Below are 24,326 nucleotides of genomic sequence, written 5' to 3' on the forward strand. Positions count from 1 at the left end.
GTCGTACATTAGCCATACAGACTGACGCTCTGGATATGATTGGACTCGGCATTGGATGAATCATACACTCACTGATGGGCGGAAAACAAGCCCACATGGTCTGATTGCCTACAAATGTACACAAAGTAACCACCCCTCACAATACTACGAGACTACAAAGTCTGCGGAAAAGGGTTAATAAAAAGAGTGTATTACCGCTGGCATCTCTTCACAAAAATAGCCCTGTTGCATTCTTGCTTTATTGATGACAGATTAACAAAAATCTCAATCAGGTTAATTAGAGCATCCTGGCAAACAATGCTGTCATGCTTTGACAAGGTGCATGATGGGAATGTATTCAAGATGGGTTAACGTTAGCGGAGGAATAAACACGTCAAGGACTGCTCCTCCACAGACGGAGCGACCCATCAGGCCAAGGGGGGGCAGGTCTCCCCAAATATTTTTGGGCTGGAACGTAACTAGCAGGTAAACCACCCCGACGTGACTTAGCTGTGGCTGCTAGCTAAAAGGATGCATTGGAATGTTGTTGTTAGCTAATGTGGTTAGCTAACTTATCTGTTGTATTTCAACTCTAACAATGACGTACCTTCAAAGCAGTTATGGGTGTATTCCTGCTTTTGCCTCCTCCGTGCGAGGAGCCCGAGCTATTGCTACCAGACCTCTCCCTCCCGTCCCCACCACCTTGGCTCATTCTTGGACCCAGACGGTGCTGCTGTCCAGCGCCACCACGCCGTCGTCCATCGTGGCGACTATCTTTTGACATCGAGCTTACAGTCAGTTCAATGCTCGGTAAGAAAAGAAAGTCTACAATCCAGAGACAACGGTCAAAGTTGTCTTGTTTTTAGAGTTGATGGAGATGATGAGAAACATTATCAGGAGATAAATGACAGCACGGACAACCTACCTAAACAAAGGAGGAAGTGTGATGGGTTACCTTTTTGATAGGCGATAGATTTATCCAATGAATGCATCGTAACTTGGCCCGTACTTTGTCTTAACCAATCACATGCCAGTATAATGTGGGTCAAGGGTTGGCTAGATTTTCGTAGGGCGGTGTCTCGCGCTGTCTGCCATGGCAACCATGCAGACGGGCGGGATGTTTGGTTGTCGTCCCTCTCCAGCTGCGTCAAGCCATGAAAGTGAAAATGAACATTTGCCTTCAAAATAAAAACACAGTGGAAAACGAATATTGTGTTTAGGCCAGCCAGGGGTACAGAATAACAAACAAGTATCAAAAATAGTATTTGGAGTCATTGCAATAATATGGAGTCGTGAAATTGTAGCAAAAAGAGTGACATCACTGATGACATCATCACTAAAAAAAGATGACATAATCACCGATGGCGACGACATCACAATTGCTCAAGTGACGAGACTGAAAACATTTTGGTACGCATATGTGCCACAACAAAGCTTTTATTTTGAAGGTTGTGACCGGACGTGCCTCCATTTGTTCTTGCAGCTAGCTTGACACTTGTGTAACAACATTTGCTTGGACAACTTTCACGGTAGTACAAAATACAAATATCTCCTCCATTTGTAGAATGTAGTATTTGTTAGCACTCCGATTGCAGTTACTTTATTGTGTAATTGAGTAATTGAGGCTGTCTATTATTTTGCTCATGATTCCATCCTACTAACAGCTCGAGGGTCCGTCGTCTCCTTGAGTTTGTAACTTTACCTGTCTTTCCATCTCTCTCTCGCTCTCCCTCTCTCTCTCTCTCTCTCTCTCCCTCTCTCTCTCTCTCTCTCTCTCTCAATTGTTTTGGGTAGGCTACTTTTAGTAGGTTACACCATGCTGACACATGTACATGACATGACATGACATGTACATGACACATGTACAGTATGAGCCTCACAAAATGTAAACATTTTGTGTATCAAAATGTATTCAAGCCACCAGCTGGCCACAAGGCTGCAGTGCTGAACCATTGCATTTGATTTGGGCAGGTCATTTCTCTCTGCGGATCTCCTCTGCTTATTAGCCAGCTAGCTAATTGTCAGGATTTTGTGAATTAGTTTTCTAACCTGTAGTCAAGGAAACAAAGTTATTTCTTTGAACATTCATCAATTGTGTTTCTCCACAGATGCCATTGACTACAATGATGACTTTGGCATTGTTAGTCCTCCAGTTTGTGTTGGGGGAAAGCTCTCACAAACATCTTCACGAAGATCATTATATTGGTCAGCAGCACAATCCTGAACATGACATGAATGTCCTGCTGGGAAATGAGGTGGTTACTTAAGCTTTGACCTCATCTGAGGGTCTACTCACTGTCTGACTGATTCACACTCTGTATTCATGAATAGAGCCACCTGACTCTTCCCCCTCTTCTTTTACACACTTACAGGACACTGAGGAGATCAAGAACCTCAGTCCAGCAGAGCAGAGGAAAAAGATGTTGGAAATCGTGAAGAAGATTGATACAAATTCGGACAAACTGTTAAATGCAGGTAACTTGGCATTTTCCTAGTATCCCTGTCAACAGTTGAACTCAGTCATACTCAATCTGCACTCTGTTGTCCCCCCCAGAGGAGATCACTCTCTGGATCCAGTACATCTATGGAAGATATGCTCTGGAGGACGCAGAGGAACGCTTCCCTCAGTTCGACACAGACGGAGACGGAGTTGTATCATGGGAGGAATACAACATGGTTACTCACGAGCAGCTCATTCATTTTGACGACGACGCTGTTCTGGAAGATCCTGAGAAAGAGTCCCTCAGATATGTATGCATACGTTTATTGTACCCGTCTAAAAACCACCTTCAACAGTTAGGCCACACACAGCCCATATTGTTTGTATTACCTTGACTTGGGTCTTGTATCCCCACTAGCTCCACCTAAAGGAGAGGAGGCGCTTTGACTTTGCTGATGGGGACGGCACACCGGGCCTTAATGTAACAGAGTTTCTTGCCTTCACGCACCCATCTGAAGTGGATCACATGGCTGTAAGACTCGTTTCAAACCACACTTTAGGAGCTCTTAGTCCTCGTGAAAAATTATGATAGAGGAGGCTTCCTATGTAAATCCTGTTGTGTACGCTACTCATACAATGGTGAGTGTGTCCTTTGTATTTCCTGGAATACAATCTGATGATTTATTTATTTATGTATTTTTCTAATAGGATTTTGCCATTGAAGATGTGTTGAACGAATATGACACGGATAAAGATGGATTCATCGGTCTCAGTGAATTTATTGGAGATGCTCACCGTGATGGTAAAACTGGAGGGATTATCTTAAAATACAGTCTGTCAGAGTGAGCTGGACATTTCTAGATCATGATGGTATCTCCAGTGAGCTAACTCAATGTGTTGCTAATATATTTTTGTATTTTCTTGGTTAGAGGGCAATACCCCATCTCAGTGGGAGATTGAAGAAACAGTGCGCTTTGAAGACCTTTATGATCAAGATAAGGATGGCAAGTTGAATCGAGAGGAGCAGCTCCGCTGGATAGCTCCTAATAGCTACGGCGCAGCAAGAGAAGAGGTGACAGTCAGATGTTTTGTTTACATTGTAGCAGAAATTGTCTGGTGTCCAGCCCCATGAATAGCACTATGCAAATTCAAAAGGTTCTAAAGCCTGCCATTCATGGGGGCTGCATACCAGGCAAGAAAATAAAGACATTGCTGTCCACAATGGCATGGCAACATATTGTCAGATTCCTTTGCTTATATTGCTCTCGTGTTGCTCTCGGGGCGGCTGTAGCTCAGGAGGTAGAGCGGGTCGTCACTAATCGCTTTGGATGAAAGAGGTCGGTGGTTCGATTCCCGGCTCCTCCAGTCTGCATGTCAAAGTGTCCTTGGGCAAGATACTGAACCCCAAAATTGCTCCTGATGGTGTGCCAGCACCCTGCGTGGCAGCTTGCCACCATAGGTGTATGAATGGGTGAATGTACCGTACTGATTGTAAAGTGCTTTGGATAAAAGCGCTATATAAATGCAGGCCATTTACCATTTACCATGTTATCAACAGGCTCTTCACCTTATCAAGGAAATGGACCATGATGGTGACGGACAAATCTCTGAGGCTGAGGTCTTGAAAAATCAAGACACGTTCATGAACAGTGAAGTGACAGACTATGGTAGACAGCTGCATGTATTACATGATGAATTATAGAGTTTTCTCATTTGTGTCCATAAAGAGTTAATGTCGTTTATTTCCTGTATTGTAATTTAGCTTAGCATTTCTTCTTGGCTTTCATGTTCCTCCATATTTGGGATTTCAGTATCTCAATTGGTCACGCATGTGTATATTCTTGAAGAGTATGGTGTTCAAATGGAAAACAAGCTTTTTACAACTTTCTCATGTCATTTTTACTAAAGCAGCCCAGAAACGTGTTCAATTACAGTTTTGAATTAAAACTAAACTTGTATTTAACTGTAGCATACTGTCCTCTCTTTAAACACAACTTCCCATCATTAATTTATAAAGGCTGGATCTGGATTGAACATGGGGCTTTACTGTTGCAGCATAAGGGGTTCATATCATGCTATTTTTGCTATATTTTGTTTCCACGCACAGAGACAGCTTCACATGTAATAGGATAATTGTCATAATTCTATTTTTATATGTGGGGGAGGATAGGATAGGTAATTTAATTGTGGTTACCTATCATGAGAAGTAGTCTTCACTCAGTCATTATCAAATATGAACTGGTATGAATGTTATCTTTCATAGCGGCCATGCTGCGGTAACGGATGACACACTGCAGCTCTTCCTCATTTAAGTCAAACGAGTGAGTTTTAAAACTGGTTTCCTGCTATGATCAGTCTCACTTGCCACCACCAAACTGCCGGACCTACTAGAGTGACTTAACTTCTTTTTTTTTTAATCTGCTGCAAAGATGACCTTACATTTCAAAGATGCCTTTTGGGTGAGTTAACTGTGATGCTACTGCTTCATAGACTTTTCTGTGATGTCGTTCATGTTTGCAGTGTTTTATAAATTCATTGTTTCTGTTGCTGCATGGGTTCACTGAAGTTGTGAAGTAAAATATTGTCCTATACCCTCCCCCTTCCACCGTTCGCTTATTTCTGCTTTTGGGGGATGGTATTTGTCCCACATAGTAACTTGTTCAGCTAACTAACTTTACATGGATTTCACATCTTCACCACATTAGCTTGAAGTTCATTTTATAATTCACTGGATAGTTGTTGCTAGGATAAAAAAAAAAAACATGAGCTATGCTTTTTTATTTGTGTATGTATTTTTGCATTGTGAACATACATATCAATCTACATCCAGGCCTATTCTACAAAATAAACTATTTCTTGACACACCCATCATTTGACAGTACATAATAGCAAGAATAGTGATGCTTGGCACCGTGTTTCCTGTAGAAGAGGTTATTCTTTCCTCCCTTTTTGCGTTTGATCTTTCGAGTGTAATGCCATGTCAGAACTAATGTGCAAAGCAGCAGGCAGCTTGTGGGTGGATTTGCATGCGAGGGTCTGCACAATAATCCCCTTCAAATCTTTGCAAATGAACCAAAGATATGTAGCACAAAACTCTATACGAATTAAATGTATTGTTTTAATTGCTTATAAACTGTGTCTAATAACAGTTAATATATTTAGCTCAAATCAATTTGTTGTGCAGCACCATTTGACCAAAACCCGTAATGTCCATCTACAAGAAATCCACTAAACATTTTAATCTCAGCAATCTATCCTATTGTACTATGAATTTATGGTAGATTATTCCTCCTGGCTAATACATTTGTTTAGCAACCCCAGGTGCCTGCAGTATATTTTTTAAGCGGTGCAACTGCTTCTATAAGTGACTTTGTGTGTAGTCACTTCACTTTGTGAAATTTATGACAGAAATGATGTCGCTCAACTGAAAATGATTTTACGCAATTGCGCAACTGTGATGTCACTCTGGCAGTACTAGATGATTGCATGACACCACTTCCAGTTAGTTGACTGACAAGCAAGCTTCAAGGACCAAAAAAGCTGCTGAGACTGCATTCCTGAGAAAATGGCTATAACTTAGCATTATGAACTGCACCGCTTACTTAAGCACCAGGGCTGTGATTTTTAAATGACTTATCTTTTCTTTCAGACCAAGGTTCTATCTAGCAAGTCATAGTTTCTTACACTGTGGTTTTCTATCCACATGAAAAAAAGGACACATTACGAAAAAATCTGCATGAAAGTACAAATTGCCACAGAGTATTCATCTGTCATCACCTTTTCCCACAAGTAACATATTAGTAACATTCTCTGAATCTAAATGGGTCTAATGGGTCTGGCAACAAAAATAGATGCAGCATTTTTGAATGATCAAATACACAATTGCATGTAAATATTCAAACAAATGGGGCAGGGGTGACTTGCATTTGTTTATGGACAGAGCTGTATTTTGACTTTTATGTTCAAATGTCACATTGCATTGTGGTTGGGGTTACTCGGTGTAAATCTTTGTTTTGTTGTGGAGTGTCTGGCTGGTAACGCTACAATGCTGTTTTCTGATTCTAGGGTCCTGACTTCATCAGCAATATGGGGTACGAGGCCATTATCCAAAGGCTGTGTGATGGCCGACGGACGTGCAAAGACATGGAAGATCTCTTGAAAATGAGGTTGGCTTGCAAACTGCTGGAAATGTGTAGCCTACATACGTATGAATGATATGCCCTCGTCCCATGTGGTTGAGCTTATGTTTTGCTCTGTGTAGGGCAGCAGCAGAGGAAAGATATGGCAAGGAATTGGTCACAATTGCACGCAAGGCCGGGGGTATCTATGAGATCAGGTAGGTGTGTGCGCGTTGCATTTGAACATTAATATGTTATCACTCACTATATGTGAACCAGCCTGTCTCAACCACTGAGCTATAGGTCTCAACTCAACTGAAAATGTCCTATGGTCATGTTGTTTTTACAGCACTTTGAGAGCATCTCTTGATGAAATGAAAACACGTAAGCAGATATTTCACACCTTTTTTGTGCTTGCTTGCAATGTATTTTTTAAAGGCGTAAGCATTTTTTCATTGCGTCTACATTTCCTCGGTTTTCTCTGATGAGTTTTTAATGATGTGCTTTGATGTTATTCAGAAATTGAGAACATAGGAAACCTACACATTCAGCTGTCTGGACTACTGAGGGAGGAGGTGAAGAGGATGGAGCAGTTCAAAGAACGACAGAAGGAACAGAGAAAAAAGGTGACAATGAGAGGTGTTTTCATTTGTAGACAAAGGCAAACTAAACAGTTTCATCTCCAGGTGAGCTCTTCTCCTATAATCTCCAGCATTGTAGGATGGGTTGAACATCCACGTAATTATTATCTTTCTGATGAGGATTAATTATGAGAGGTTGGATAGCGCTTAACAGATGATGTGTCACTAGTTAGAGAAATGGTAAATGTCATATAGTATCCTAATGCTGTCATTGACTCTACACACAGACCACATTGTTGAATATCATCATGACATTCTTTAACATATTTTTTCGCCTTTCTCGCTTAGTTTGAAGGCATCATGGAGAAAGTTCAGAAGACAAAAGTCTCCCTCCATAAGAAGACAATAGAGGTAAGGTCAATCCATGTTTATCAGTGTCATTTGTAGCTATTGTTGGTAGCATGATATGTTTTTCACAGAGGTGAAAATAACTTTCACCCAGTAATTAATCTTAGGGAATTTGTTTATTTATTGTTTATTTGATAGGGACAGATACAATACATAGACAAGATGATGCCAGTATCATAGTGTATAGACGGTTTTAACTTGACAACAAAAACATTCTAAATTGAACCCCCGCTCACTTCCTGTTGCAGTGTTTGCTATGGACAAAAGAAAAAGAAAACATTCAAGTGCCAGACTGACCATTCCGTGAAAACCATCTATACAGCTGAGCGGCGAAAACAAAAGTAACGATGTCGAGTGAATATTTCTGCAGTTTGCCGAATGCTGAGAAAAAGGAAGTGCTGTGGGGTTGCGCTCCAGTGAAAACCGTCTATATAGTGGGTGCTAATTTGCAACACCGAAGCGTTTTTGTGAGATTAGACGCAGTGTTTTGTGAGATTAACAAGACTAGATAAAACCTAGTATATAGCTGGCCTGCAGTGTAGCCAACTCTTTCCCAAGGAAAGTAGTTATTGGCTGCTCAGAAGGCAGCTAGAAGTCGTCAGATGATGGCACATGATAATCTAAGCACAATATCAATATATAAGCCTGCACTAGTTATGCACACCATATTTTAATATAAACTGCTGACTCCACCCACGCGGGGCAGATTGGGCGTATGCCGGTAACAATTACAAGTCGACCCTATCCTACAGTCCTTGCGCTCACCATTTCTCTATTTTTTTTTTTTTTTTACTGAGCAGCCAATAACTACTTTCCTTGGCAAAGAGTTGGCTACACTGCAGGCCAGCGATATAGATTTGACCTAGTCTCTTCTCTCTCGCTCACACGAGTTTCGTGTGACCAGGTGGCAGACTAGTCGCACACCAGCTAAAAACTGTGAGATAAAGAGAGGGTACAACATAACGTATTAAAAGAAACGGGGTTTACAAAGTACAGGGAGATGCCGTAGTGGAACATACATTTAGTAGTAGCAGCTATGCCACAAAGGGATCTGCTGGACCACCTAGATGTACAGTATGTGCCATACAACATATCCAGTAGTAACAGCCACAGAAAACTAGACAAGTATACAGCTGTGCCCCTACACATAATAATAATAATGATTGGATTTATATAGCGCCTTTCCAAGTGCTCAAAGCGCTTCACAGAATCATTATTCGTTCACACCATTCGTACCGGTGGTTCGAAAGCGTGGCAGCCACACATCGGCGCTCAACGGCCCCTCCGACCACCATCATTCATGTCTACATTCATGCCAATCATATGAGGCAAGGAGGGTTAAGTGTCTTGCCCAAGGACACAGCAACAGCACCTGGGAGGGAGCGGGGATCAAACCGCCAACCCTTGCGTCATTGGCCGACCCGCTCTACCTCCTGAGCTAAAGCCGCCCCACATAGAACATACATTCATTTTAGACATGGGTGGCAGTGGTTAACAGCATTCATCATCGGTGTGGTAGCGCGAGTCTCAATAAAGGTACATCCTGCTTGGTCTATGTATGTACTGTATGTACCACCAGAATAGTGCATGAGTGAGAAGACTGAGCAGAGAAACATTGCTCTGTCTACGCAACATGTGCAAGAGGAAGATGGTTTCGCAAGTTCAGAAACGCCAGTCATTACTGATGTATCATAGACTCATAGGAAAAGGAGGTAGAGCTTCTCTCAGGCAGCTCAGCAGAAGGAAGTAGTATTCTGCTGATTTGCTTTGGTTCTCCTGCAGAAGCGCGTTGACTAACTCTGTTGAACACCTTTTGACCTCTTCCTGGAGCAACTTCCCGTAAAGGCTTCATACCGCAGAGCTGAGGGGCTGAGCAGAACAGGCCTGGTTTAGAAATGGTGGCTTATGTAGAATTTCTCTCCTCTAGTCCAAGAGATGCTATGAGCAGCGCTGCAGAGACGCCGACGAGGCCGAGCAAGCTGCCGAGAAGATGAGCAACGCTCCCACAGCCACTCCTAAACAGACTGAGAAGGTACGTCAGAACATTGTACACACTCACACCACCAGGGTATATTTGACACCACTGTCATTATATTGGATATCATTCACAGGTTCACAGTCATTTTATCGTCGCTTTTCTCTTTCAGTTGCACAACAAATCTAAGCAGTGTAGAGAGGCTGCAGAAGAAGCTGGTAAGGACAAACAATGTGATCAGCTGCTGTTTTTGTTGGTGGTGTTTTTCTCTGGCTCTCTCTCTTCTTGGATCTATCTGTGCTGCAACATGATCTTGGCACAATCTTTGTGTACTTTGTGTCCTAGCCACAAAAACACAGAATGGGAAATTGGTTTTTTGAAGATGGTGGTCACTGACTTTTACTTCCCTTTTCCAAAAATAGGATGCAAACGTGCAGATAATATAGAGACTGTGTGTGATACATGTAATAGTAAATAAAACTTACCGTAATCTAAAACCACCGAGCAAGCAATGTTATAGAGGAGCTTGATTGATCTGAAAAGTTTCTTTTTCCTCTTCTAGAGAAACAATACATGTCAAACATTGACCAGCTTGACAAGAGTCGTCAAGAATGGGAAGCCACACACGTCAGCACATGCGAGGTAAAGTGAGGCAACAGCAGTGGCGTTTCTCTCCTTGCCTATCGCGTGAGGACACACTATAAACTTTACAGACTTACACCAAGGCCGGAGATCCCCCGAGGCCAGTTTTGTCAATGAACATGTGTAATACTTTTCAGTCATAGGCAAACATCTACACAAACGTTTCCCCACACCAAACCATCCTATGTGAGCTGAGCCATCTCATTTGAACCACACCCACAGTTTCACACTACGTCCTCGCCTGCGCTATTGGCTTGCGCAGCACACAATTGCTCAACTTTGACATCACTGATGATGTCATAGACATTGTGACATCATCAGTGACATCACAATTGCACGAGTGTATCCAAAAACGTGACCCAAAATCGCAGAACCCACTTCCTGCCTTTTATATGAGGATGACAGGCAGTTTGGTTTGACAGGAAGTTTGCTTTGTAGGTGTTTCAGCAGCAGGAGGAAGACCGCATCAATGTCGTTAGAAATGCCATGTGGGTGCACTGTAACCAGTTTTCACTGCAATGTGTGAAAGATGATGAGGTGAGTCTATTTGTAACCAGTGTGCGGCTTTCTGTGTGTGTGTGTGTGTGTGTGTGTGTGTGTGTGTGTGTGTGTGTGTGTGTGTGTGTGTGTGTGTGTGTGTGTGTGTGTGTGTGTGCGTGCGTGCGTGTGGTTGTTCATGGAAAAACTTGGTCCTAGAGACCACATTGTAGGGGAACTGCCACAGAAGCCCACAGAAGCGGTTTTGAGTACTTGAGTGTTTGTCTGTCTGTGGACAGATATATTGTCAACACAATTAGGGTTGGCACGATGGACGATGGCATCAACCATCGTCGATGGGCCGATCCCCATCGACCTCTGAGCCTTCTACATCGGACCATCATGAATATTAATTCTGTTCAAATAAAATGTTGCCGATTTAATAATAAAAAAAGGCCAACTCCACTCAACCGTGATGCGCGGGGGACGCGCTGGCGGCATTAAACCAGCGTACCCCTTTGGGGGAGGGAAGGATAAGCAGAGCTCCATTACATAGGCTGCCTGCTGCTGTGTTTAAATCTCTCCTTAACGTAATGTTAGGTTAAAAAACTGAGCCCACATGAATCGAGCGTTAGCCGGCAGTAATTCTGCCCGTTTTCTGCCAGCTAGTTAAATTCAACACACACACACACGCTGGTCAGGATCTGTAACGTTAACGTTATTTGTTTTGCGCCTTTCAATATTGCTGGTAGTGATAGCCTACTGTTTTTTGTCGCCTGGCACTGTGCTATAATAGTAGCCTATCCAAGCTTACTGGTCTCTTACGACATGCTGTAACTGTTGTAAATGTGAATGTGCATTCATTCATTGGAGCGCCTTCATAAATCATTGTGGGGGTAGGGCCCCCCCACTTTACGCCTCTGGCCCCCACATTCATTTTAAGTCGTGAGCATCACGCCTGGTGTGATCCCATCACAAGATGGTCTCTAGTTCTCAATGTTATCATTCAAATGATTCCATATAACATTCAAATATATGATTTAATTTGACACAAACTCTTCTTTCAGTGTTATGAGGAGGTGAGGAAATCTCTGGAACAGTGTGACGTCACTGCAGACAACAACTGCTTTGTGAAGATGAGAAGCACTGGCTCAAGTTCACCAGGTAGGCAGGCACACATCCTGCTCTTATTTGGATTTGAATAGTTCCAGGTTGGAGATTTTAATATTATCTTTCAGCTGCGGCTTGGACATATGAGGCATTCAGCCTGGGTTGGAAAAGGTTGCGTGTAACCAACCGCACGTTACCCCCTAATAATCGTATTTTGACTGAAATTCAACGATTCCCTCCGTAGAGCCAATTGAATATCAGGATTACTACAAGAGGGACCCTGGAGCAGGCAGTAACGGCAGTGCCGGTTTTGTGGGAGGAGTCATGAAAAGGTCAGACCACCAGATTCTTATCACAGTTACAGCATGGAAGTGCATTGATACTACGAAGGAAACACAAGTATTATCCCGTGTGATGTTTCCATCCTTTCACAACAGTTCTTTGTTTTATTTCTTACGGCTGCTGTTCTCAATTTCTAGGTTTTCAAATCTTCTGCAGGGGAACTGTGCAAGTGGCTCCAAAATAAACCTCAGTGAGGCCATGGCACAACCTAATGGTATGGTACCGAAATGATTTGGCAACATAGCCATGCTTGTGACAAAGTATAGATGGTGCTCAAGCCACTTGATGCTTATGAGAAGATATGGTGCCAACTATGTACATACCGGTAGTTCTTTTTTCAAACCAACAGGGGGCGGACAAATTCAACTAATGATTTGTTCAGCTCTCTCCTGATTGGATGTTATGTATACCACATTATCAACTCAGTCAGTAGTTTGGTCAAGTTTGAAAGTATCAGTGTTTTCAGCATGACAGAGTAACTGCACCGATTGTGAACTATCTGTGTGTCCTGCTGTGATGTTCTTCAGCTGACACGTCAGACGGAGTGTACGCCTCCATTCCTGGTCTTCCTGTGAGCCAGCAGAGCAAAGAGGAGTACAAGGCTGTGTATGACTATTTTGCCCAGGTCAGGCTAACTGACGTCTAACAAGAACTTGGGACACTTTTCATTCACATATTCTATGTCAAAATGATTCCTTCTCATTAACAATCTATTGGCTCTTGTCCTTCAGGGGGTGGATGAGCTCTCTTTGACCATCGGGGACGTTGTGCATGTCACAGATCAAGGCGAGGATGGCTGGTGGACGGCGGAGAGGAATGGTCAATCCGGATTGGTTCCAGGCTCTTACCTTACCAAACAATGACTTCGTCTGATATTTGTATGTGGGACTGTAGGACTACTTATATAATGTGTGTGTGTGTGTGTGTGTGTGTGTGTGTGTGTGTGTGTGTGTGTGTGTGAGAGAACCGCCCGCAGCCACAGTGATAACAGCGATGTCATCAGCGTATGCGTATGTGTATGTGTGTGTGTATATATATATATATATATATATATATATATATATATATATATATATATATATATATATATAAAAGTGAGTATGTGGGCTCTGTTTCAAGTTCTGTTTTCGGCCGCAGCTGTGCCGTTTTACGTGCGATCGGCTGAAACCTTCAGGCTGTAGAATTTTAATTAGGCTAATTAGCTAACGATGTGATGTCATCAGTGATAATTTCAAAAGTGATGTCATAAGGGCGCGCACACACACACACACACACACACACACACACACACACACACACACACACACACACACACACACACACACACACACACACACACACACACACACACACACACACACACACACACACACACAAGGAGGCATTGTGACCAGACTGATCAGTGATGTCACACACACAAGGAGGCATTGTGACAAGACTGATCAGTGATGTCATAGGGGCACACACACACACTCTGATGATGTCATCAGTGATATCATAATGGGGCACCCACACACACACACACACGGAGGTATTGTGACATCACTGATATATATATACCGGTATAGGGTATATATATATATATATACACACACACAGTATATATATGATCTTATCTGGTGTTTATAAGTCTACAGTATACATCCTTCAAATTCTATAATCATGCATTATTTATTGTTGACTGAAAACTGGAATATATATTTTCATTTTGAATTTAAGGCACCGGTGTGTGCAGATAATTTATGTCACACATGGTCACTTCAGCAAAGATATTCATGTTTAGTTTATTTAATTTATTTAATATCACCTTGTGTTTGAGGATCTAAATGTAGATATTTTTCATTTCTGTTTTGCTGTACATTGTCTAATGAAAATATCAAACCTGTTTTACATTGTTCATTTTGTTTATAGTCTTAACTGTATTCACTATGAAAGACAAATAATTTGTATTTGTTGCTTAGACACCGTTAACATGACCCCCCACAATGACTCAATTAATGCCTGGAGTTATTTGACCTAAACAAAGTCAACCACAAACTATGTTGCACAAACCTGACCTCTCTCTCTCTACATGCCCCCTTTCTGTGCAATGAAGACTACTAATAATTACTAAGAAGATGAGACCAGAACAATCTGAAAACACACACACCAGTCTAGTTGCACCCAGCCGCCCTCTATTCTTGGGTCATGTGATGAAGTAGTCTGATCTCTGCTCACAAGTATCTGCTTACTCTACAGCAGTGATACTCAACTTGCAGCCCAGGGCCCAGATGCGCCCGCGATAGGGTGCAGAGTGGCCCACCACCATTTTCTAATTCACAATGAAAATGAACATGAAATAAAGTTTGACTCAGCTCCAGCTAAATTGTCAAATACTGCCGTCTGCTCGCCACCCAGGCACTTATAGTTAACCTAACTATCCTGTGTGCACAAAATTGTCAGACTAAACTGCATCGGACACCCCAAAAACCTACAATCCGCTACAGAAAAATTCATATTGATGTTTGTTTATCAGGGATGCAAACTCATGCAGAGTGAAAAAGGTGACAGATAGACACAACCACTCAGAAATCATTAACTTAAGTGTCCTATTTTGGGATCAAAAAGGTGACGGTCACCTAAAAGTGACTAGTTTGGATCACTGGTTTATTAATTGGCTCCTGGCTTATCGTTTTACAAAAGTGGGCAAAGCAAGTCGAGTATCCCTGCTCTACAGCACGTCGCCAACTGTTTCTCAAGTCACCAGTGTTGAGCCCTGTCAACATCATAACAGGGTGTAGAGTAGAACATCTCATCCTTGTTCAGTTACCAGATGTGACAAAGCTTGTCCCTATACCATCATAGAGGATTAGGGTCAGCACAGACCAAAGCACCCGACTCATGGTGTGAACCCCTTACACCCCTCCCTCATGGGAACCCGCTGAACTTTAACCCTGTTGTCTACGGACGTTCTTCAATGCCAACAGCCATTGGATCATCTGTGCTGTCTAGAGAGCGAGGGGGGGGCGGGGGGGTCAACTTTGGTGACCAATGGAGCAAACTCTCTCGTTAAGGCAAGATATAAAATTGCTGACAACTTAAACTGATGAAACATGTACTATAGAGACACTGCATGAAATAGGCCACGCCCATCATGGGGGAAAGCTCTCCACTTCCAAACACCAGCGTCATTTTCCTAGAATTAAAGATAGTTAAAAGCTGTTGTGTGGTGGGCGGTGCAGACAACAAATGTTAAAAAAAAAAAAGTTTTTTTGTACTCCCGAGCAAAACAAGGAAGCCATTGAGAATTGGCAATGTGGATCTAGCTGTCAAGGAAGTAAGTTGGAGTGTTCAACTTCTGTATATGATCTTTGTGTGCAACACATGACCATGCAACATAGGAGAACGCCAGGATTGTGTGTGTGTGTGTGGGGGGTGTTTGCCCCCCGTTTTGGGCATGGTTTCTGAATGACATGCTCCGCAGTGTCTATGGAAAAAAAACACATTTAATTTCTGCTTTCCCTCAACATTTTATTTACATTCTTGAGTCTTTCACTGCTACATATCAGCAAATCAATTCCTAAAACTATCATCAGTAGGTTGCACAAACAAAAACAAACAAAACGGTTACAGGGCAAAAATAATAGGAGTTAAGAATGTATTACGACTTGAAATAGCCTACTGAAGTGGATAACATGGCCTTCTTTTTTTACAGAAAGACCAGAGAGAAAAGTGAGTTAATTGGAAGTTAAAAGTAAAACACTGCAGTGTCGTTGATGGTGTCAGTTGTAGTATTTCTTGATAGAATAATGCTGGTGAAAGGTGGTTTCAACCAAAACAGAGCCATAGTAGTAGTAATGGTAGTATTAGTATTAATATTAGTATTACTGTAGTATTAGTAGTAGCAGTGGTAATAGTGGTGGTGGTACAGGATAAACTTGTACAAAGAGTAAATGTTTCATTCAAGTAGTATACATGGTAGATTTAAATATTTATAAAATATTCCAAAGCCATACACATAGTGCAAACTAACATTGAGGAAAGAACCCCGTCCACATATTCCATACAGTACAGGAGGTCTAGCAACCTCAATCTCATGAACCTCAATCAAAAGGGAAAAAACTTAGGTAGTCAGAGCAACAGAATACGTTACAAACCTCATTCTCATTGACCTTCCAAGAATTTGGCCAACAGCTTTTTGAAAAGAAAAGTTTAAAATAACTGGTTAGTGTGGATGTATAATATCTTCACGTTCGCACCCAGGATCTATGTAAATCACACTTTAGTTTGTGTTTGTGTGCGTGTTCTAGTGAGAAAGGTATTCTCTATGCATTGGTGCCTCCTGTGATGAGAAGCTCGTATGCAGGGTCTCTGCTCCTCTTGCACAGCACTGCACAGGCACACAGCATCCCCAGCATCTAAAAGAGGCAGGTAGCAACTTTTCATTTGACTTTGATTTCAATGTACTTCTACAGCTAGGCTACATGTCAATTACAAACCTTTTTAAGGCCACACATTGAGAGATCTCAGTATAACTGCATAGTTCACCCTCGCCCACTTTTTAATTAGGTGTGTGGAATACGGTTAATTTTAAGAAAACAGGTTTTTACCTAAAATCATTCAAGCAAGCTCTCAGACACATCAAAAAGTGCAATTTTGAGCAGTAAGCCGTATAAACTTGAAACAGTATGCCAGGAAATATTGCCAGTGTGTCTCTTCATTACACAACATTGAGGGCATTCCTGCAGATATTTAAGTGTCTAACGATCTTACCACTTTAGCTGGGAGCTACAACACAAACTGCTACATCAGCAGCTAACAGTAAAGCCTCGAGGTCAAAAGCCTCTTGAATTACAGCTAATACTGCAAACTAGCAAATACATGACCGCATATCTGTCACACATAGCTCAGCACCGGAACCAAAACGACACATGTAGCACAGGCGTCAATGACAAATAAAAAGTGAACCGACGTGGAACACAGATTAACAATGAAGCATAGATGCATAATAACTCTTATAACTGCAGTTAACACAGGCTCTTTAAAGAAATGTCTGAGGGCGACAAAGCCTCTTCTCTCAAAATATACTACGGTATATGTGGCCCTCCAGACAGTATTGTTTAATCAAGCAAGTTCAATTTGAGTTTTTTCCCGTTCACCTAAATGGCCTGCATTTATTTATATTAGGGATGTTCATCAATTATCGAAAATCGATAATTGATCGTTAAGGAATTGATTCGATCATGTGGAATTTTGATCGATTATTATTATAATATATATATATATATATATTTTTTTTTGCGGACTAGGTTTGGGTGGACTTCGTTCCTCCTCGCCCCACTCCATTGCACAGCCGACTAACGTGAGGTGGAGCTTCATATAGTCTCTAGTTTTCTCGCTGGGCACGGGCCTTTGTGCCAACAAAACTGTTTTAAACATGGGGAATTCACACCGGCATGCGCCGGGGACACAAACAAACGCACCCAGCGGTCTGCGGACCTCAGTGAGGCTCAGGCCTGTTGATTTGACTCTTGTGCTGTCAGCTAAGCTGGAAGACGCCGATTGCCTTACATCATGTAACCTGACATGTAACATGTTTGTTTACCTGGCCACAGCACTAGTGTCTGATATTCTTACTACACAGTGGCATCGCCATTATAGCTGGCCGAGAACACGCAACGTTATTACCAGACCAGAGTAAATATATATATATATATATATATATATATATATATATATATATATATATATATAATTATTATTATTATTATTATGCTATCGATAATCGATAATTGATCGTTAATTTTCCCGATTTTCGATTATGGAAATTGTTCAAAATGAACATCCCTAATTTATATAGCGCTATAACCTAAAGATGACAGCACTATCATACAGCTTGTAGACAAACACCAAGTAGGAACAGCACAGGCAGAACTAATGTTTTCACATGGTAAACAAAATCCTTAGAGTACAATTATATTGTATGTGATTTTATTTTATTTTATAACCCATATGATGCGAGAAGCAGCTGGCCCCCGATACTTTCACATGATCTAATCTGGCCCCCATTCAAAAAAGTTTGCACACCCCTGTCTTAAAAGAACGTGGCCAAGTTGCGCATTTTCTTCTCTCTGATTCTCCCCCCTCCGCGCCTCACACTGCTCTATGCTACATACAACTCAACATCTGTCACATGTCACTCAGCCATCTTTCCTGTTATCCTGTGATTTTAAAAAGGTAAGGAGGAAGAGCACATTTCTACATCTGAGCAACTCATTTCTTTAGCCTGGGAAAACAAATTGAAATGGATCATTTGAATACTAGCATGACATTTCATGAAACTACTGATTGATGAAAGTTGAATACCTGGATGGCAGCAAATGTCAAAGCCGCCCAGATGACGTACATCATGATCTCCTTCAACTTCTTCACAACCAGAGCTTCACATCCCTATAGTGTGTACACACACACACACACACTTTGTTTAAACGTATGACGCTGTGAGATGCCACACCATTTCAGACATGAGCTGTGCTTGGTACCATAACTAGACAGAACAGGTTGTTTTACCTCTTGGTAGAGATCTTCAGGGTGAGTCAGGGACCCTGTGCAGCCAGCAATGTTGGGTTTGCAACAGCTGATGGGAGCACTGTAGTTCTTGGTTTCCTCAAACCAATGTGTATATTGCCAATCTGAGTAATTGTGGATCCCACAACACTCGAGCTGTGCAAATGAAAACAAAAATACAAGATTACTTTACTGGCATTGCAACTACCGTACTTGCTCTGTCAGCACTGTCCTATCAGACACTACAAGTCAAACGTTATTTATTTTGACTCTTTTCCTCATTTTAGAATTATAATGAAAATGAAATGAAAGGACACAAATGGAACTAGAAAAGTTCACTCGGTAGAGTGCAGATCTCCGCCAGGCAACCGCTACGCCTAACCATGGCTAAACCGAAACCCAACTGCAAAGGTAACCGATACGGGAAACAGATAAGACGGATAACACACACACACACGTCCCAACACATGATCTCCTGGCAGAGATAAGCATGCAGTGACCAAAAAAAGTTCAATCAGAACTACCTTACATTTTAGATTATTTAAGTAGCTGCCCTTTACCTTGATGGGAAGAAATTGAAATTCATACATAGGCATCACCTTCACTATTATATCTGTCCAAGAAACACATTACAAGCATTGAAGATCCAGCCTTGAGAATCTAAAGGATGTGTCCAACCCGTTGACTGGTAGTGTAGCAACATGAAATCACTTGATCTGGATTACGGGGGGCATTTCCTTCTATGCCGAGATGTTCTCACCTGTCTCTGTACGTAGTCAATGGCGCGGCTCTGGGCATTGCTGTTGGTGCCGTTGTACTCATCATACACTTTCTGGATGGAATTATTAACTTCATCTTCAACCTGGCAATGATTGGGAACAATGCTTCAACATTTAAATGCATCCAATTCACAAAGGTAAGACATAAAGGGATACGCCAACATTGTTGTGAGATCCGCCCATTTGCCGTATTGCCGATAGTAAAGGTATAATGTACCGGTAGATAGATGCCTTTATCTTCACTGGGCATGCATTAGAAAGTGTGTTTCACCCCTCACTGCTATTAGCTTAGCACTACAATGGCAGTCTATGGCAGTGGTCCCAAACCACCGGGCCGCAACGCATTTGGTAGCGGGCCGCGAGCCCGGTCCAATTATTATTATTCTTTTTTTTAATAAACATAGGCTATAATATTATAGGCTGTGTGTGGTAGTTAAAACATAGTTTCAAGTTGACGTTTATTTATGTTTGTAGTTGAAACAAAAACATAAATACTGTAGCCTACTACATACAGTACAACACAAAAGGCTGTTATTTACCCTTTTGTGGCCACCTGGTGAGTAAATATATATGCAACTAAAACCATTAAAATTGACAACCGGTCCACTGCCTACCCCCGTTCCGTCGCCCAAAATACACATTCCAACAGCGCCTGCTAAAGGCTGGTGATGTTTTTGTGGACCGACCCAAAAAGAACAGATGAAAGTTGTGTGTGGTTCACAAGGTGTGCCTGCTCTCTGGGAGGGAGGGGTTGGGGTTATCAGGGAGATGTTGCTCCTACTTGAAGAACACTAAAAATAATTGAACAGTGACTTGTGTTTGACTTAGCCTACTCACCTTTGCTCTGTAAATATACCCAAGAACCACCACAGCGACTTCCGTCATAAAGACCAGCAGAAGAATGACGACAAACTGTGGATTGGATTACAAGATTTTAGGCTACATAAAGACACATTGGAATGACAGGGTTTCTTTACAAAGCGAACATACACAAGTAAAACGCATTGTGTGGTTTGATGGCTGTTTTCTATTTTTTACCGGTTCAAAGTCATTACACTTTTACCCCCACTGCATTGTTATGGGCTTTTTAAGTATTTTGTGCAGCTGCAGGGGACAGTGAATACGTCTGTGTGGTGTAATTTGCATTCATTTTTCCACATTTTTTATTGTGGAGATTTTGCTACTACTAATCAATTTACCGTAAATCAATAACAAAAATGCATTTGTCAATTGAATGGCTATGCTTTGTTCTTCTAGTGTATTTTGCAATCCCAATTTAGCCCTTCTTTGTATTGCCTTACTAGACAATAGCAAGCACCAGTAAAGGGAGGAATAAAGTAGACCACTCTCAACTTGTAAACATGTTGGGAGGAAATACTGACCGATGCAAGTCCACAGTAGCTCTCTCTTATTGTAGCACAGCATCCAATGAGCCCAATAATGAACAAGAGGGCTCCCACTGCGATGATAACCACAGCGGGGACCAGGGTGTAGTCCTCAAAGAAGTGGTCATAGTCATCGTATGTGATGAAGACATACGCTCCAACATAGCACAAGATACCAGCTGCTGCCTGTGGGACGACAAAGAAACAAAGACCACAAAGTGACATCATTTGTTCATTTTTCTTTATTAGCACATCAAATATATAAAATAAACAGAGAAAGGGAAATCACAAAGGCATATGCAGGTAGAGACAGGAAACCGTATGTGTGCTTATGGGTCTTTCTTTACCTCAGAAATTAAACCAAAAATACATTACATCAAAAATCAAATGAGACAAGATGTGCTGCTGGCCACAGAAATGAACACAGAAACTCAGACAGAGAAGGCCCTATTCTATTGCATGAGTTCAGAAAAAGATTTCGCTGGTTTTGTGTGCCTAAATAGGGCCATTGAAGCATTTACATGACAGCAAAGACTTTAATTTTAACGTTGGTTGTCTCATTTTGCGCTGCAGAAGCGGCAAAGCTTATTTAGCCTACTGAGTGACAACACACTTGCATTCTGATACAACACCTAAAAATAACCAGCAGGATAAAGCCAGTAACAATTGTGTGTTTGAGGAAAATGTGTTAACTTTCTGGCTAGACCTGCAGGTCGAGACTTGTCTTGTTCTGGGTGAACAATAAGGCGATAAGGGTTGCCTAACGTTTGGAGAGAAAATGGCCAGTTGTTCAAAAACACGCCGAAATGTGTTACATTTAACACATAACGGTTGACAGATTGTGTTGGTAGATGGGATCTCAAATTAGTCGTCCCCAGACTAAACAAAGGTCAGCTGCTGCAGCTAACGCTAGGCTAGCTTGTTTGGTGCAGACACAGCAGCTAACGCAGCTAGGCTAGGTTGCTTGGTGCAGACACAGCAGCTAACGCAGCTAGCTAAAATTTGGTGCGCAGCAGTGAGTGACCGGGTCCCATGGCAGTGAAACGAGAAATCGGAGAATATACTTACCCAAAATATAAGGTTGAGGAAGACCAGCACCGTCTTCGACGACGTAATGCCGCACTGTCCCAGTCCCATGTTTAAGACGGGGATTCAATGTAACAGATACTGGGAAATGGAACAGGTTTCTATTCAAACATGTCCTGGTCAGCTGCACCACACGTAGCCAGCTGTGAGCACAGTCAGACTACCCCGTCCTGTATAGCCGGATTATGTAGTTTCCATACAGGGCAGCGCCACCACAACAACAGGCTGGAAATAACCATGACACAATCAACTAATAAATCCGTACCAGAATTTTGTTTATTTCGTTTGTTTACACTTTGTGCTATAGCAGCCTACATACTACCCATTCTATGTCATATTTTGCCGTGAAATATAAAAAATATGAGCAGTTAAAAGTGGTTAAAACCTGCAAATGGAGCACTTTGCTGACATCTAGTGGCTAGTAGTAAGGGTCCCTGTTTTACCTTGGCTTATCAGCTAAAGAGGGGCCTTATGCATAAACCATTGTTTTAGGCTCTAAAACGATGGTTTATGCATGAGGGCACTGGAGTATCAAGTAGGAGTAACCTGCTGATCTGAGATCACTGGTTATGTTACACAACCACTGAAATACAAGAGGCAAACTGGTCTTAAAATACAGATCCGGATATTCGGATCCGGTAATTGCATGAAGTATCCTAAGAATAGGATCTGTAAACTAGCCTACTCTCACCAGATCACTGGTCAGTGGTCACTAAAAAGGCTACATCAGCATTTAAACTTGAATCATATTTGATTGCCCCCCCCCCCCCAATGTAGCTGCATATTTCAACTCATTAATGAAATGAAGTGAAACATAACACTGGTGTAGAGCAGAAAAGCAGCTTAAGGAATGTATTATTTATGTCAGGTAGAATGTAATGCAACGCAAGCCATGTCTGAAGTTCAGGATCACTTTCAAAGTAAAGCCAACTGACACATTAGACAGAGGCACATCCTGGACATTCCTTAGATAGCACACATACCATAATTTAAATGACAGACTATTTCAGGATACATTGAATATATGAGCGCACTGACATGGTTCAGGAATATCTTGAATAGCCTACATTTTTTGTGTCTAACTTTGAGAATATCATGTTTTCAGATACATTACAATAACATGTTTTCAGATATATTACATAAAGGTGATTCATCAATGTTGTTTACAGTGTAACATTTTCTAATAAACTAATAATCTCTTATGAATTCTTATGAACCCCCATCCCACATACAAACACAGACTTTGAATAGCCACCAATAGTGCAGTACTATTCCTTAGCCTGAGAAAAGCTGTCAGCATGTGTGCCAAATATTTTGTCCCAGTGTCTAAAGTGGGGTGAAAAGTTGGTGTTGGGTTTCTGATGGTGCACATCGTGCATGCTGGGCCCTCCGTAGCTGCCAAAGGGTATCAGGCGAGAAGTGGACCAGGGGAAATCATAGCCGCAGTGATCCTCTATAGAGACGTAGACATGCACCACCATGAAGACCCATGCGGTGAGAAGATGGCACCTCAGGATCACAGGATTCAGGGTCGTCCAAAAGCCCACCGTCACCAGCTCCCAGCCCCCGAGGCACTGAGTGGCCAGAGCAAAGGGATACGAGTAGTTGTGATGGATGGCGTGGAAAGTGACATATAGCCAGCGGATCCTGTGGTGCAGCAGGTGCCAGATGAAGTACTGGAAGTCAAAGAGCAGGAGGTTCCCAATCACTCCGGTGATCAGCTCCGGTAGGGACGGAGCCTGTTCTGGCAGGTCCACAGGCGGCCTCCATGCCCACTGGGCCACTGATGCTGGGAGCACGAGGAACACATGGTTGTACAGGGTGACACCTGCACAGTGCAGCAGCATGGAGGCTGTCGGCCGCCGGCTGGGCTGGATTTTGAATTGATGGACCCCCGGCCATCGGTCCCCCATGATGTCGCAGATGAGGAAGGGAAGGCAAAAGACAAAGTAGGAAGACACAGTCAGGACAATGGGAAATAGAGGGGAACGCAAGTAGTCTCTGTAGTTGAGTCTCAGGCTGTCCCACAGAGGCTGCAGCATAGAGTCGTTTCCTAAGCACCTTCTCCAAACACCTACACTATCTGCTAGATCCATCCTGTAGCCTATAACAATCACAAGGAGAATTATGAAGGTAAATGTTCAGAATGTTCAGCCAGAAACAGAGACAAGGAAAGACTTCATCCAATGAGCGTTTTCTGGTGCTTTTCTCACTGTGTAGGATCAGCTGACAGGGTGCTACAAATTATTCATACATTCAGGGTAACTAGGTATATTCAGTCTTGCAACTTAAAGTTGGAACCTCTCTGGATGATTATATATATACATATTGATGTCAAAATACTTGAATACTGATTCTGGAGTCGGAGGTTGGGGTCTCAGATGAATATATTATACCTTGCAAGTGAAGGAATACAGAGTATACTGTAGCTTAAGGCTGGTACAATGTTTCGTCAACT

At 42.1% G+C, this 24,326-nt stretch overlaps 5 protein-coding genes across 7 annotated transcripts in view; 2 read left to right on the top strand and 3 right to left on the bottom strand.

Annotated features, from left to right (window-relative positions):
* Positions 1 to 671, bottom strand: part of scaper (S-phase cyclin A-associated protein in the ER) — an 87,704-nt gene extending 87,033 nt beyond the window's left edge. For all 3 annotated transcript variants that reach the window (XM_083654465.1, XM_083654464.1, XM_083654463.1), the window contains exon 1: positions 587 to 671. The gene's annotated coding sequence lies outside the window, so the exon portion shown is untranslated. The remainder of the gene's footprint in view (positions 1 to 586) is intronic.
* Positions 672 to 2,157: 1,486 nt separating this feature from the next.
* Positions 2,158 to 4,336, top strand: rcn2 (reticulocalbin 2). The gene is made up of 7 exons (XM_083654926.1): positions 2,158 to 2,234; positions 2,352 to 2,454; positions 2,534 to 2,730; positions 2,838 to 2,951; positions 3,128 to 3,221; positions 3,349 to 3,491; positions 3,978 to 4,336. Exons 1-7 carry the CDS (start codon positions 2,211 to 2,213, stop codon positions 4,119 to 4,121), a joined length of 819 nt encoding a protein of 272 aa, XP_083511052.1. The 5' UTR covers positions 2,158 to 2,210; the 3' UTR covers positions 4,122 to 4,336.
* Positions 4,337 to 4,789: 453 nt separating this feature from the next.
* pstpip1a (proline-serine-threonine phosphatase interacting protein 1a) lies at positions 4,790 to 13,916 on the top strand. The gene is made up of 15 exons (XM_083654379.1): positions 4,790 to 4,878; positions 6,485 to 6,585; positions 6,681 to 6,755; positions 6,887 to 6,921; positions 7,057 to 7,163; positions 7,467 to 7,529; positions 9,454 to 9,558; positions 9,674 to 9,719; positions 10,064 to 10,143; positions 10,582 to 10,680; positions 11,688 to 11,784; positions 11,975 to 12,062; positions 12,210 to 12,286; positions 12,600 to 12,697; positions 12,804 to 13,916. Exons 1-15 carry the CDS (start codon positions 4,849 to 4,851, stop codon positions 12,933 to 12,935), a joined length of 1,233 nt encoding a protein of 410 aa, XP_083510505.1. The 5' UTR covers positions 4,790 to 4,848; the 3' UTR covers positions 12,936 to 13,916.
* A 1,651-nt stretch (positions 13,917 to 15,567) lies between these two features.
* On the bottom strand, positions 15,568 to 22,013 carry tspan3a (tetraspanin 3a). The gene is made up of 7 exons (XM_083654628.1): positions 21,851 to 22,013; positions 20,780 to 20,968; positions 20,235 to 20,309; positions 19,379 to 19,480; positions 18,622 to 18,774; positions 18,418 to 18,501; positions 15,568 to 16,469 (listed from the first exon to the last, which is right to left on the bottom strand). Exons 1-7 carry the CDS (start codon positions 21,917 to 21,919, stop codon positions 16,377 to 16,379), a joined length of 765 nt encoding a protein of 254 aa, XP_083510754.1. The 5' UTR covers positions 21,920 to 22,013; the 3' UTR covers positions 15,568 to 16,376.
* Positions 22,014 to 23,136: 1,123 nt separating this feature from the next.
* On the bottom strand, positions 23,137 to 23,964 carry ch25hl1.2 (cholesterol 25-hydroxylase like 1, tandem duplicate 2; the record flags this gene model as incomplete). The annotated part of the gene is made up of 1 exon (XM_083654788.1): positions 23,137 to 23,964. The coding sequence occupies one exon, from the start codon at positions 23,962 to 23,964 to the stop codon at positions 23,137 to 23,139; it is 828 nt and encodes a 275-aa protein (XP_083510914.1).
* Positions 23,965 to 24,326: the final 362 nt, after the last annotated feature.

The sequence above is a fragment of the Poromitra crassiceps genome (assembly GCF_964638095.1).
Source record: "Poromitra crassiceps genome assembly, chromosome: 18".
Taxonomy (NCBI): domain Eukaryota; kingdom Metazoa; phylum Chordata; class Actinopteri; order Beryciformes; family Melamphaidae; genus Poromitra; species Poromitra crassiceps.